This window comes from Heptranchias perlo, chromosome 6 (genome assembly GCF_035084215.1).
Source record: "Heptranchias perlo isolate sHepPer1 chromosome 6, sHepPer1.hap1, whole genome shotgun sequence".
NCBI lineage: Eukaryota > Metazoa > Chordata > Chondrichthyes > Hexanchiformes > Hexanchidae > Heptranchias > Heptranchias perlo.
Genome location: NC_090330.1, coordinates 110,649,775 through 110,663,027, shown reverse-complemented (window position 1 = coordinate 110,663,027; position 13,253 = coordinate 110,649,775). Strand labels below are relative to the sequence as shown.

The window sequence follows — 13,253 nt, the reverse complement described above, 5'->3', positions numbered from 1 at the left end:
TGGTCCAGTTAAATTTCTGGTCAATGGTGACCCCCAGGATGTTGATTGTGGGGGATTCGGCGATGGTAATGCCGTTGAATGTCAAGGGAAGGTGGTTAGACTCTCTCTTGTTGGAGATGGTCATTGCCTGGCACTTGTCTGGCGCGAATGTTATTTGCCACTTATGAGCCCAAGCCTGGATGTTGTCCAGGTCTTGCTGCATGCGGGCTCGGACTGCTTCATTATTTGAGGGGTTGCAAATGGAGTTGCTAGAATACACGTAATAAAAATCGACATAATAATCAACCTGATCACAAACATGGCATTAGATGGTCCCATTCATCTCTTACTACCCTCAGGGAGATAGAAAGCAAACACAGATACAAGGCTCTTACTGTACAATTCTTTAAATCAGCCGCCAGCTTTAACTTCCTCTTTCCGTCACAGTAGCAGGTGTATCGGCCGGGGGTATTGACACATCCCTCTGCGCAGATATTGTCGGCACATTCATCTACATCTGAGCAGCAGAACAAAGATTCAACGGTATTTAAGAAAGATCACAAAAGGTTCCAAAATTTAAAATATACACACAGCCAGCCTTGAGCCTTTTAAATCTAAAGAAAGAAAAGTACTTGCATTTATATAGCGCCTTTCACAACCTCAGGATGTCTCAAAGCTCTTTATAGCCAATTAAGTACTTTTCAGGTGTAGTCACTGTTGTAATGTAGGAAACACGGCAGCTAATTTGCACACAGCAAGATCCCACAAACAGCAATGTGATAATGAGCAGATCATCTGTTTTTTTTGTGTTAGTTCCCTCATCACTTTCCACAAGCTCAGTCTGACACACTACCTGTGCATCTCAACTTGAAGTGTAAACTCCATCCCCTTCATCAAAGAAGATTCTACTAAGCTTATCAGACACAATAACAAGTAAATACTGCACCAAATAAACATGTACTGATGTATTGCACTAAGAATTATAAATCAGCTTCGTACAGGTTACTTTTCGTCCAGCAATGCTTTGCTCCATCAGTATTTGTAATAAGCGTGCAGCAAAAATTATCTTCACATCCACCATTAACACCCAGCTCATCGTCACACTTGTGTCTAATATAACAGCAGCTTTCACTAAAACAAGGACTGCTGGGAATGTACCAAAGGATCAATCGACCTCTGGCAAGAGAAAATCCTCTTTGTAAAAACCCCATGAAAATGAGTTTAATTCAAATCAAACTCTGCACGAACAGAGTGGCCCAGAGATGAAATACTGAGGTTAAAGTGGTGAGTAACTAAAGGTTCATTTAGTGGTGACCAACTCGCTTTGCTTTGTGTGCAAAACCCGAGCCGATTATTGAGATAACATTCCAACGTTTGCTCCCGTCAGAAAGTCTCACCCACTGAGGGCACGTATCGTAAATCGTCACATGAAGGGCAATATATGCCGGCCTTGCCAGCGATGCCCACATCCCATGAACGAATAAAAAAAAATCCCACCACTTTCACTCCAGGCAGCAAAGTCAGAAAATTACTCCGATTCCTCTACTTTAAGGTTTGTTCTGGTCAGACCCTGTCTGGAGATACTGCGTTCAGTTCTGGGCACCGCCCCTCAGGAAGGATATATTGGCCTTGGAGGGGGTGCAGCGCAGGTTCACCAGAATGATACCGGGGCTAAAAGGGTTAAATTATGAGGACAGGTTGCATAGACTAGGCTTGTATTCCCTCGAGTATAGAAGATTAAGGGGTGATCTAATGGAGGAGTTTAAGATGATTAAAGGATTTGATAGGGGAGATAGAGAGAAACTATTTCCTCTGGTGGGGGGAGTCCAGAACAAGGGGGCATAACCTTAAAATTAGAGCCAGGCCGTTTAAGAGTGAAATCAGGAGGCACTTCTTCACACAAAGGGGAGTGGAAATCTGGAACTCTTCCCCCCCCCCCCCTGCCCCCCCACAAAAGACATTGAGGCTGGGGGTCAATTGAAAAATTCAAGACTGAGATCGATAGATTTTTGTTGGGTAAGGGTATCAAGGGATATGAGTTAAAGGGGAGCAGATGGAGTTGAGGTACAGATCAGCCATGATCTAACTGGCTGGTGGAGCAGGCTCGAGGGGCTGAATGGCCTCTTCCTGTTCCTATGTTTTGCAGCTTGTGTTCGATATTGGGTCCCTAATCAGGTCATGAACCTCAGCGGATTTCAAGAGATTCCAAATCCTGCCCCTTCCCTTCGTGTCCCAGTAGAGACACAGTTTGTGAGACAAGAAACAGAGCGGGTGAAGAGGAAAAAGTTAAGAAACAAAGACAATCGTTCAAACCCTCCGACTGCCAGAATAAACAGTCTGGCAAAATAATTACATTTTATACACTTGGGCTCCCTCCAAGCAGTTCATTTGAGGGCCATTTTCACAACTTGGCAAGTCTCAGCCAGGAGAGAAGCTTGCAGGGATGTTTAATTCACAGACTGTGTACCCACATTCCGAGGTTCACAACCCGGGAGTGTTAGATGGAGAAATCACCCCGAGATCTCTGCTCTGTCCCCCAATTCTGGCCTCTTGCGCATCCCCGATTTTCATCGCTCCACCATTGGCGGCCGTGCCTTCAGCTGCCTCGGCCCTAAGCTCTGGAATTCCCTCCCTAAACCTCTCCACCTCTCTCTCCTCCTTTAAGATGTTCCTTAAGGCCTCCCTCTTTGACCCAGCTTTTGGTCACCTGTCCTAATGTCTCCTTATGTGGCTCGGTGTCAAATTTTGTCTGATAATCGCTCCTGCGAAGCACCTTGGGACGTTTTACCACATTAAAGGCACTATATAAATGCAAGTTGCTGCTGTTGTTTGAATTCTGCCAAGTTCCCCATTCCCTGCAGCGAAAGAATCATTCTAATCTCGACCATCAAGGTTCTCCCAGGTGAAGGCCTGGTTAGGTACCAGTGCCCTCACTCCAGTGTAATATCTGGAAGGTGCTCACCTTGACAACACTTTGCTGCAAAGTCATATTTGTATCCAAGATCACATCGGCACTCGTACGAACCCAATGTGTTTTCACACTGTGCTGATCCACAGAGCTCAGGATCCAACGCACATTCGTTGATATCTGGAAACAAAAGTTATTTTCATTAGATTTACAACGTAGAAAGTTATCAATTGAATTGATCTCAATAATTAAGATACGTGAACCTGCTAAATGAAATTATAAGAATAAGCTAAGATTGGCGTACAATCAGCGATCCTCCTCATTCACATTCCTGACAGGGAGCCTCACCTGCCATTTAACACATTTCATACACCTCCCAAACCCACCACCTCTACCACCTAGAAGGACAAGGGCAGCAGGCACATGGGAACAACACCACCTGCACGTTCCCCTCCGAGTCACACACCATCCCGACTTGGAAATATATCGCCGTTCCTTCATCGTCGCTGGGTCAAAATCCTGGAACTCCCTTCCTAACAGCACTGTGGGAGAACCTTCACCACACGGACTGCAGCGGTTCAAGAAGGCGGCTCACCACCACCTTCTCAAGGGCAATTAGGGATGGGCAATAAATGCCGGCCTCGCCAAATCCTGAGAATGGATTAAAAACAAATCAGAAACTCAGGCCTTTCCCACCTGTGATTTTTCCTCCTCTAATTTGGCCCACTTTACCCATCGTTAATATCAATGGTCGGAAGACCATGGGTTGTGAATGGCCGGAATTTCCAAATTGGCAAAGCCCCTCCCTGCCTGAAGCACAAATCCTGCCCCCTGAAGAAGCCCTTGGTGCTGGTCTTACCTCGGCATCTCCGCTTGTCCGGGAGCATGCGGAATCCCTTGTTACACAAACAACGGTAACTCCCCTGCACGTTGGAGCAGAGATGGTCACAACCGCCATTGCTCGACGCACACTCATTAATATCTGGAGAGAACAGACAGGTGAAAGGTCACAATGTTGATTACTTGACTCGATCTTGTTCTCGGACCTTTTAAATGCTTCCGATGAATTGTTAAAAATGAGAATATAGTCCAGTGACTAAAAGAACCCACTCAATGATCTTCAAAATGTTTGGAAAGCATTTTCCCTCCGCAACTTAAATTTGACTCTTCGACTCGATTTGAGGAGCTCTAATTGGCCTCAGTGTCATTTGGGAGGGGGGCAATGAAGGAAGAAAATTAGGCAGGATTCCTGGGGTTGGGGGGGGGGGCGCAGATTAACATCTACCCAGAACGGGCGAGAGATCGGAGGAGGAGGAGGAGAAGAGGAGTAGGAGGAAGAAAGGGGAGGAGGGGGGGGGCGGAGGAGGGGGGGGGCGGAGGAGGGGGGGGGCGGAGGAGGGGGGGGGCGGAGGAGGGGGGGGGCGGAGGAGGGGGGGGGCGGAGGAGGGGGGGGGCGGAGGAGGGGGGGGGCGGAGGAGGGGGGGGGCGGAGGAGGGGGGGGCGGAGGAGGGGGGGGGCGGAGGAGGGGGGGGCGGAGGAGGGGGGGGCGGAGGAGGGGGGGGCGGAGGAGGGGGGGGCGGAGGAGGGGGGGGCGGAGGAGGGGGGGGCGGAGGAGGGGGGGCGGAGGAGGGGGGGCGGAGGAGGGGGGGGCGGAGGAGGGGGGGGCGGAGGAGGGGGGGGCGGAGGAGGGGGGGGGCGGAGGAGGGGGGGGGCGGAGGAGGGGGGGGGCGGAGGAGGGGGGGGGCGGAGGAGGGGGGGGGCGGAGGAGGGGGGGGGCGGAGGAGGGGGGGGGCGGAGGAGGGGGGGGGCGGAGGAGGGGGGGGCGGAGGAGGGGGGGGCGGAGGAGGGGGGGGCGGAGGAGGGGGGGGCGGAGGAGGGGGGGGCGGAGGAGGGGGGGGCGGAGGAGGGGGGGGCGGAGGAGGGGGGGGCGGAGGAGGGGGGGGCGGAGGAGGGGGGGGCGGAGGAGGGGGGGGCGGAGGAGGGGGGGGCGGAGGAGGGGGGGGCGGAGGAGGGGGGGGCGGAGGAGGGGGGGGCGGAGGAGGGGGGGGCGGAGGAGGGGGGGGCGGAGGAGGGGGGGGCGGAGGAGGGGGGGGCGGAGGAGGGGGGGGCGGAGGAGGGGGGGGCGGAGGAGGGGGGGGCGGAGGAGGGGGGGGCGGAGGAGGGGGGGGCGGAGGAGGGGGGGGCGGAGGAGGGGGGGGCGGAGGAGGGGGGGGCGGAGGAGGGGGGGGCGGAGGAGGGGGGGGCGGAGGAGGGGGGGGCGGAGGAGGGGGGGGCGGAGGAGGGGGGGGCGGAGGAGGGGGGGGCGGAGGAGGGGGGGGCGGAGGAGGGGGGGGCGGAGGAGGGGGGGGCGGAGGAGGGGGGGGCGGAGGAGGGGGGGGCGGAGGAGGGGGGGGCGGAGGAGGGGGGGGCGGAGGAGGGGGGGGCGGAGGAGGGGGGGGCGGAGGAGGGGGGGGCGGAGGAGGGGGGGGCGGAGGAGGGGGGGGCGGAGGAGGGGGGGGCGGAGGAGGGGGGGGCGGAGGAGGGGGGGGCGGAGGAGGGGGGGGCGGAGGAGGGGGGGGCGGAGGAGGGGGGGGCGGAGGAGGGGGGGGCGGAGGAGGGGGGGGCGGAGGAGGGGGGGGCGGAGGAGGGGGGGGCGGAGGAGGGGGGGGCGGAGGAGGGGGGGGCGGAGGAGGGGGGGGCGGAGGAGGGGGGGGCGGAGGAGGGGGGGGCGGAGGAGGGGGGGGCGGAGGAGGGGGGGGCGGAGGAGGGGGGGGCGGAGGAGGGGGGGGCGGAGGAGGGGGGGGCGGAGGAGGGGGGGGCGGAGGAGGGGGGGGCGGAGGAGGGGGGGGCGGAGGAGGGGGGGGCGGAGGAGGGGGGGGCGGAGGAGGGGGGGGCGGAGGAGGGGGGGGCGGAGGAGGGGGGGGCGGAGGAGGGGGGGGCGGAGGAGGGGGGGGCGGAGGAGGGGGGGGCGGAGGAGGGGGGGGCGGAGGAGGGGGGGGCGGAGGAGGGGGGGGCGGAGGAGGGGGGGGCGGAGGAGGGGGGGGCGGAGGAGGGGGGGGCGGAGGAGGGGGGGGCGGAGGAGGGGGGGGCGGAGGAGGGGGGGGCGGAGGAGGGGGGGGCGGAGGAGGGGGGGGCGGAGGAGGGGGGGGCGGAGGAGGGGGGGGCGGAGGAGGGGGGGGCGGAGGAGGGGGGGGCGGAGGAGGGGGGGGCGGAGGAGGGGGGGGCGGAGGAGGGGGGGGCGGAGGAGGGGGGGGCGGAGAAGGAGGGGGCGGAGAAGGAGGGGGCGGAGAAGGAGGGGGCGGAGAAGGAGGGGGCGGAGAAGGAGGGGGCGGAGAAGGAGGGGGCGGAGAAGGAGGGGGCGGAGAAGGAGGGGGCGGAGAAGGAGGGGGGCGGAGGAGGAGGAGGGAGGGGTGGAGGAGGAGGGTCTGGAGGAGGGAGGGGGTGGAGGGAGGGTGGAGGAGGAGGGTGGGTGGAGGAGGCACTGAACAATTTTCAGGTTCGGGCCCCGTCAGCGTAACTCAGGTGAGGTACTGGGCACTGTATGAGAGCTAATGAGCAACCCCAGGGTGGGGGGGAATTTGACAGTCGGAAAACCATAGTGAACCAAATCAAAGTCAAAAGAGGATTGTTCTGCCTAAAAATTACCCCGGCAGTTTTCTTAGCGAATCATTGAAAGAGCTATCCAATTAGTCCGAGTCCCTCTGCTCTTTCCCCAGAGCCCTTTTCCCTCCCTCAATTGCCAATTTAGATTAAGTATAGCTTTAGTTGATCGATTTGCAGCTCTCCATCAGGACAGGTCACACACTCTACCTTGGTCACACACTTTGCCCTTCCAGCCGAGTTTACAGATGCAGTTAAAGGCACCCTTCTGGTCCTCACATATTTTATACCCTTCTGGATGGCAAGGCAGTGGAGAACACTGATTCGGGATATCTGGAAATAACGGAAAGAAGAGGTGAGTGGGGAAGGGACGACGTTTCCATCTGGACTTTTTTGGGATTGTCGGCTGCAGATAATTTACAGGATTCGCAATGTCACTGTGGGGGTCCAGATCAAAGTGAGCTAAACTGGACTGAAATTTTCAACTTTCTACTGTTTTCACAAGGTTTACCGATTAAACTGGCGTAACATGATCCAAGCTAAACCAGGACCAGAATGATGCGCAGGTACAAGGGAGTTAAGGTTTTAATAATGAAAATATACGAAAAGGTGAGAAAAGACCATCAGGCCCATCTAATCGTGCACTCTCCGTACCCTATCACTCGGGACGGTAATTCCCGGGGCAGGATAAATAAATTAAACGCAGAGGACTTGAGCACATAATTCAGGCCGACATTCCCAGCTCAGTACTGAGAGAGCGCTGCACTGCCGGAGGGTCAGTACTGAGAGAGCGCTGCACTGCCGGAGGGTCAGTACTGAGGGAGCGCTGCACTGTCGGAGGGTCATAGAATAGAATCATAGAAGTTTACAACATGGAAACAGGCCCTTCGGCCCAACATGTCCATGTCGCCCAGTTTATACCACTAAGCTAGTCCCAATTGCCTGCACTTGGCCCATATCCCTCTATACCCATCTTACCCATGTAACTGTCCAAATGCTTTTTAAAAGACAAAATTGTACCCGCCTCTACTACTGCCTCTGGCAGCTCGTTCCAGACACTCACCACCCTTTGAGTGAAAAAATTGCCCCTCTGGACCCTTTTGTATCTCTCCCCTCTCACCTTAAATCTATGCCCCCTCGTTATAGACTCCCCTACCTTTGGGAAAAGATTTTGACTATCTACCTTATCTATGCCCCTCATTATTTTATAGACCTCTATAAGATCACCCCTCAACCTCCTACTCGGGAGATTGAGGCACTAGTCAAAAATAAGAAGGAGGCATATGACATGCATAGGCAGCTGGGATCAAGTGGATCCCTTGAAGAGTATAGAGATTGCCGGAGTAGAGTTAAGAGAGAAATCAGGAGGGCAAAAAGGGGATATGAGATTGCTTTGGCAGATCAGGCAAAGGTGAATCCAAAGAGCTTCTACAAATACATAAAGGGCAAAAAGGTAACTAGGGAGAGAGTAGGGCCTCTTAAGGATCAACAAGGTCATCTATGTGCGGAACCACAAGAGATGGGTGAGATCCTGAATGAATATTTCACATCGGTATTTACGGTTGAGAAAGGCATGGATGTTAGGGAACTTGGGGAAATAAATAGTGATGTCTTGAGGAGTGTACATATTACAGAGAGGGAGGTGCTGGAAGTCTTAACGCGCATCAAGGTAGATAAATCTCCGGGACCTGATGAAATGTATCCCAGGACGTTATGGGAGGTTAGGGAGAAAATTGCGGGTCCCCTAGCAGAGATATTTGAATCATCCACCGCTACAGGTGAGGTGCCTGAAGATTGGAGGGTAGCAAATGTTGTGCCTTTGTTTAAGAAGGGCGGCAGGGAAAAGCCTGGGAACTACAGACCAGTGAGCCTGACATCTGTAGTGGGTAAGTTGTTAGAGGGTATTCTGAGGGACAGAATCTACAGGCATTTGGAGAGGCAGGGACTAATTAGGAACAGTCAGCATGGTTTTGTGAGAGGAAAATCATGTCTCACGAATTTGATTGAGTTTTTTGAAGGGGTAACCAAGAAGATAGATGAGGGCTGTGCAGTAGACGTGGTCTACATGGACTTCAGCAAAGCATTTGACAAGGTACCGCATGGTAGGTTGTTACATAAGGTTAAATCTCATGGGATCCAAGGTGAGGTAGCCAATTGGATACAAAATTGGCTTGACGACAGAAGACAGAGGGTGGTTGTCGAGGGTTGTTTTTCAAACTGGATGCCTGTGTCCAGCGGTGTGCCTCAGGGATCGGTGCTGGGTCCGCTGTTATTTGTTATTTATATTAATGATTTGGATGAGAATTTAGGAGGCATGGTTAGTAAGTTTGCAGATGACACCAAGATTGGTGGCATTGTGGACAGTGAAGAAGGTTATCTAGGATTGCAACGGGATCTTGATAAATTGGGCCAGTGGGCCGATGAATGGCAGATGGAGTTTAATTTAGATAAATGTGAGGTGATGCATTTTGGTAGATCGAATCGGGCCAGGACCTACTCCGTTAATGGTAGGGCGTTGGGGAGAGTTATAGAACAAAGAGATCTAGGAGTACAGGTTCATAGCTCCTTGAAAGTGGAGTCACAGGTGGATAGGGTGGTGAAGAAGGCATTCAGCATGCTTGGTTTCATTGGTCAGAACATTGAATGCAGGAGTTGGGATGTCTTGTTGAAGTTGTACAGGGCATTGGTGAGGCCACACTTGGAGTACTGTGTACAGTTCTGGTCACCCTATTATAGAAAGGATATTATTAAACTAGAAAGAGTGCAGAAAAGATTTACTAGGATGCTACCGGGACTTGATGGTTTGACTTACAGGGAGAGGTTAGACAGACTGGGACTTTATTCCCTGGAGAGTAGGAGGTTTAGGGGTGATCTTATAGAAGTCTATAAAATAATGAGGGGCATAGATAAGGTCGATAGTCAAAATCTTTTCCCAAAGGTAGGGGAGTCTATAACGAGGGGGCACAGATTTAAGGTGAGAGGGGAGAGATACAAAAGGATCCAGAGGGGCAATTTTTTCACTCAAAGGGTGGTGAGTGTCTGGAACGAGCTGCCAGAGGCAGTAGTAGAGGCGGGTACAATTTTGTCTTTTAAAAAGCATTTGGACAGTTACATGGGGAAGATGGGTATCGAGGGATATGGGCCAAGTGCAGGCAATTGGGACTAGCTTAGTGGTATAAACTGGGCGACATGGACATGTTGGGCCGAAGGGCCTGTTTCCATGTTGTAACTTCTATGATTCTATGATTCTCCAGGGAAAAAAGTCTCAGTCTATCCAACCTCTCCCTATAAGTCAAACCATCAAGTCCTGGTAGCATCCTAGTAAATCTTTTCTGCACTCTTTCTAGTTTAATAATATCCTTTCTATAATAGGGTGACCAGAACTGTACACAGTATTCCAAGTGTGGCCTTACTAATGTCTTGTACAACTTCAATAAGACATCCCAACTCCTGTATTCAATGTTCTGACCAATGAAACCAATCATGTTGAATGCCTTCTTCACCACCCTATCCGCCTGTGACTCCACTTTCAAGGAGCTATGAACCTGTACTCCTAGATCTCTTTGTTCTATAACACTCCCCAACGCCCTACCATTAACGGAGTAGGTCCTGGCCCGATTCGATCTACCAAAATGCATCACCTCACATTTATCTAAATTAAACTCCATCTGCCATTCATCAGCCCACTGGCCCAATTTATCAAGATCCCGTTGCAATCCTAGATAACCTTCTTCACTGTCCACAATGCCACCAATCTTGGTGTCATCTGCAAACTTACTAACCATGCCTCCTAAATTCTCATCCAAATCATTAATATCAATAACAAATAACAGCGGACCCAGCACCGATCCCTGAGGCACACCGCTGGTCACAGGCCTCCAGTTTGAAAAACAACCCTCTACAACCACCCTCTGTCTTCTGCCGTCAAGCCAATTTTGTATCCAATTGGCTACCTCACCTTGGATCCCGTGAGATTTAACCTTATGTAACAACCGACCATGCGGTACCTTGTCAAAGGCTTTGCTAAAGTCCATGTAGACCACGTCTACTGCACAGCCCTCATCTATCTTCTTGGTTACCCCTTCAAAAAACTCAATCAAATTCGTGAGACATGATTTTCCTCTCACAAAACCATGCTGACTGTTCCTAATCAGTCCCTGCCTCTCCAAATGCCCGTAGATCCTGTCCCTCAGAATACCGTCTAACAACTTACCCACTACAGATGTCAGGCTCACCGGTCTGTAGTTCCCAGGCTTTTCCCTGCCACCCTTCTTAAACAAAGGCACAACATTTGCTACCCTCCAATCTTCAGGCACCTCACCTGTAGCTGTCGATGATTCAAATATCTCTGCTAGGGGACCCGCAATTTCCTCCCTAACCTCCCATAACGTCCTGGGATACATTTCATCAGGTCCCGGAGATTTATCTACCTTGATGCGCGTTAAGACTTCCAGCACCTCCCTCTCTGTAATATGTACACTCCTCAAGACATCACTATTTATTTCCCGAGGGAGTACTGAGGGAGCGCTGCACTGTCGGAGGGTCAGTACTGAGGGAGTGCTGCACTGTGGGGGGGCCAGCACTGAGGGAGCGCTGCACTGTCGGAGGATCAGCACTGAGGGAGCGCTGCACTGTCGGAGGGTCAGTACTGAGGGAGCGCTGCACTGTCGGAGGGTCAGTACTGAGGGAGTGCTGCACTGTCGGAGGGTCAGTACTGAGGGAGCGCTGCACTGTCCGAGGGTCAGTACTGAGGGAGCGCTGCACTGTCCGAGGGTCAGTACTGAGGGAGCGCTGCACTGTCCGAGGGTCAGTACTGAGGGAGCGCTGCACTGTCGGAGGATCAGCACTGAGGGAGCGCTGCACTGTCGGAGGGTCAGTACTGAGGGAGCGCTGCACTGTCGGAGGGTCAGTACTGAGGGAGCGCTGCACTGTCGGAGGGTCAGTACTGAGGGAGTGCTGCATTGTCGGAGGGTCAGTACTGAGGGAGCGCTGCACTGTCGGACGTGTCTTGAGATGGTAAACCGAGGCCCCGTCTGTCTTCTCAGGTGGACATAAAAGATCCCACAACCACTATTTTGAAGAAGAGTAAGGGAGTTCTCCCCGGTGTCTTGGACAATATTTATCCCTCAACCAACATAACATAAAAAAAGATTATCTCGTCATTATCTCCTTGCTGTTTGTGGGATCTTGCTGTGTGCAAATTGGCTGCCGTGTTTCCTACATTACAACAGTGACTAAACTTCAAAAGTACTTCATTGGCTGTAAAGTGCTTTGGGACATCGTGAGGTGGTGAAAGGCGTTATATAAATGCAAGTCTTTCTATTTACTCACTCGTGTTTTGATTTGGCCCACTCATCAATCCACAGCTGACAGGTCAATGCTACTTGATGATCTCACAGTGAGAAGGTTGAGTGACTGCACTGAGCACCTCCCCTTTCAGTTCATACTCTTCACTTCGAAAATAGAGCACTGGTCCGATAAAATTCTCAGTCGCAATGTTATGCCGATTAGGATCGGGACAGTGTGGACACACACTTATTTCACCTTGAATTCCTTACACCCAAAACAGAAGACTGTCACCCTATCAGCATTCGAACTCGAGTCCCGCAGGTAACAGAAAGATATGCTAATGCACTGTGCCAATCAGATCCCAACCTCTTCCAACCCCCCGCCCGAACTAAACTGTATCTGTAATTTCGATATTAATGTCTGTAATTCCGATATTAATGTCTGTAATTCCGATATAATTGTGTCTGTAATTCCAATTAGAGTAAAATAAAATCAAGTCAAAAAGCGGATTTATTGGTGTTGCATTTTCACCTCAGCCTCATTACTCTGAGCACGTTACAAGTAACTTACTGTGAACACACGTTACTAGATCAGGATTTCTGCTGGCAATGGGTCCATATTGAACAATGCAATCTGTGGGGAAGAGCAGGAAACAGAACCGTATATTGTTAAAAAGCAGAAGTTATTACAAAACCGTGATTACCAAAAGTAAAATGCTGCCACTTTAAAGGAAGTTTTCTCTCTGTGCGATATCATCCAAGGAACTACACTGTAGTAAAATTTAATTTAAAAATCGGTGAATCATATCATTACACACTCTAAGTTAGAGTATCAATTTCATGTTATTTTGCAAATATGAATATTACAACTTATTTCCTTAATTCAATATTGGATAAATTTTGCAAGCACATTCCTGGCACGGAATCTTAAGCATCGGGGAGCGCCCATCACGAGATGGCGTGGCGCGCTCCCCGTCGCGAGATGGCGGGGCGCGCTCCCCGTCGCGAGATGGCGGGGCGCGCTCCCCGTCGCGAGATGGCGGGGCGCGCTCCCCGTCGCGAGATGGCGGGGCGCGCTCCCCGTCGCGAGATGGCGGGGCGCGCTCCCCGTCGCGAGATGGCGGGGCGCGCTCCCCGTCGCGAGATGGCGGGGCGCGCTCCCCGTCGCGAGATGGCGGGGCGCGCTCCCCGTCGCGAGATGGCGGGGCGCGCTCCCCGTCGCGAGATGGCGGGGCGCGCTCCCCGTCGCGAGATGGCGGGGCGCGCTCCCCGTCGCGAGATGGCGGGGCGCGCTCCCCGTCGCGAGATGGCGGGGCGCGCTCCCCGTCGCGAGATGGCGGGGCGGGCTCCCCGTCGCGAGATGGCGGGGCGCGCTCCCCGTCGCGAGATGGCGGGGCGGGCTCCCCGTCGCGAGATGGCGGGGCGGGCTCCCCGTCGCGAGATGGCGGGGCGCGCTCCCCGTCGCGAGAAAACTTGAGGATAACCTGTGCAATAATAAT

The 13,253-nt window shown here is 53.5% G+C and overlaps 1 protein-coding gene across 1 annotated transcript in view; it reads right to left on the bottom strand.

Annotated features, from left to right (window-relative positions):
* The window catches only part of LOC137323156 (growth arrest-specific protein 6-like), a 35,548-nt gene that overhangs the window by 16,023 nt on the left and 6,272 nt on the right, over positions 1 to 13,253 (bottom strand). Inside the window, exons 4-8 of the mRNA XM_067986638.1 lie at positions 12,326 to 12,388; positions 6,677 to 6,799; positions 3,747 to 3,869; positions 2,942 to 3,067; positions 375 to 496 (exon numbers count right to left, since the gene is read on the bottom strand). Coding sequence (XP_067842739.1) covers positions 375 to 496; positions 2,942 to 3,067; positions 3,747 to 3,869; positions 6,677 to 6,799; positions 12,326 to 12,388 — 557 coding nt within the window. The remainder of the gene's footprint in view (positions 1 to 374; positions 497 to 2,941; positions 3,068 to 3,746; positions 3,870 to 6,676; positions 6,800 to 12,325; positions 12,389 to 13,253) is intronic.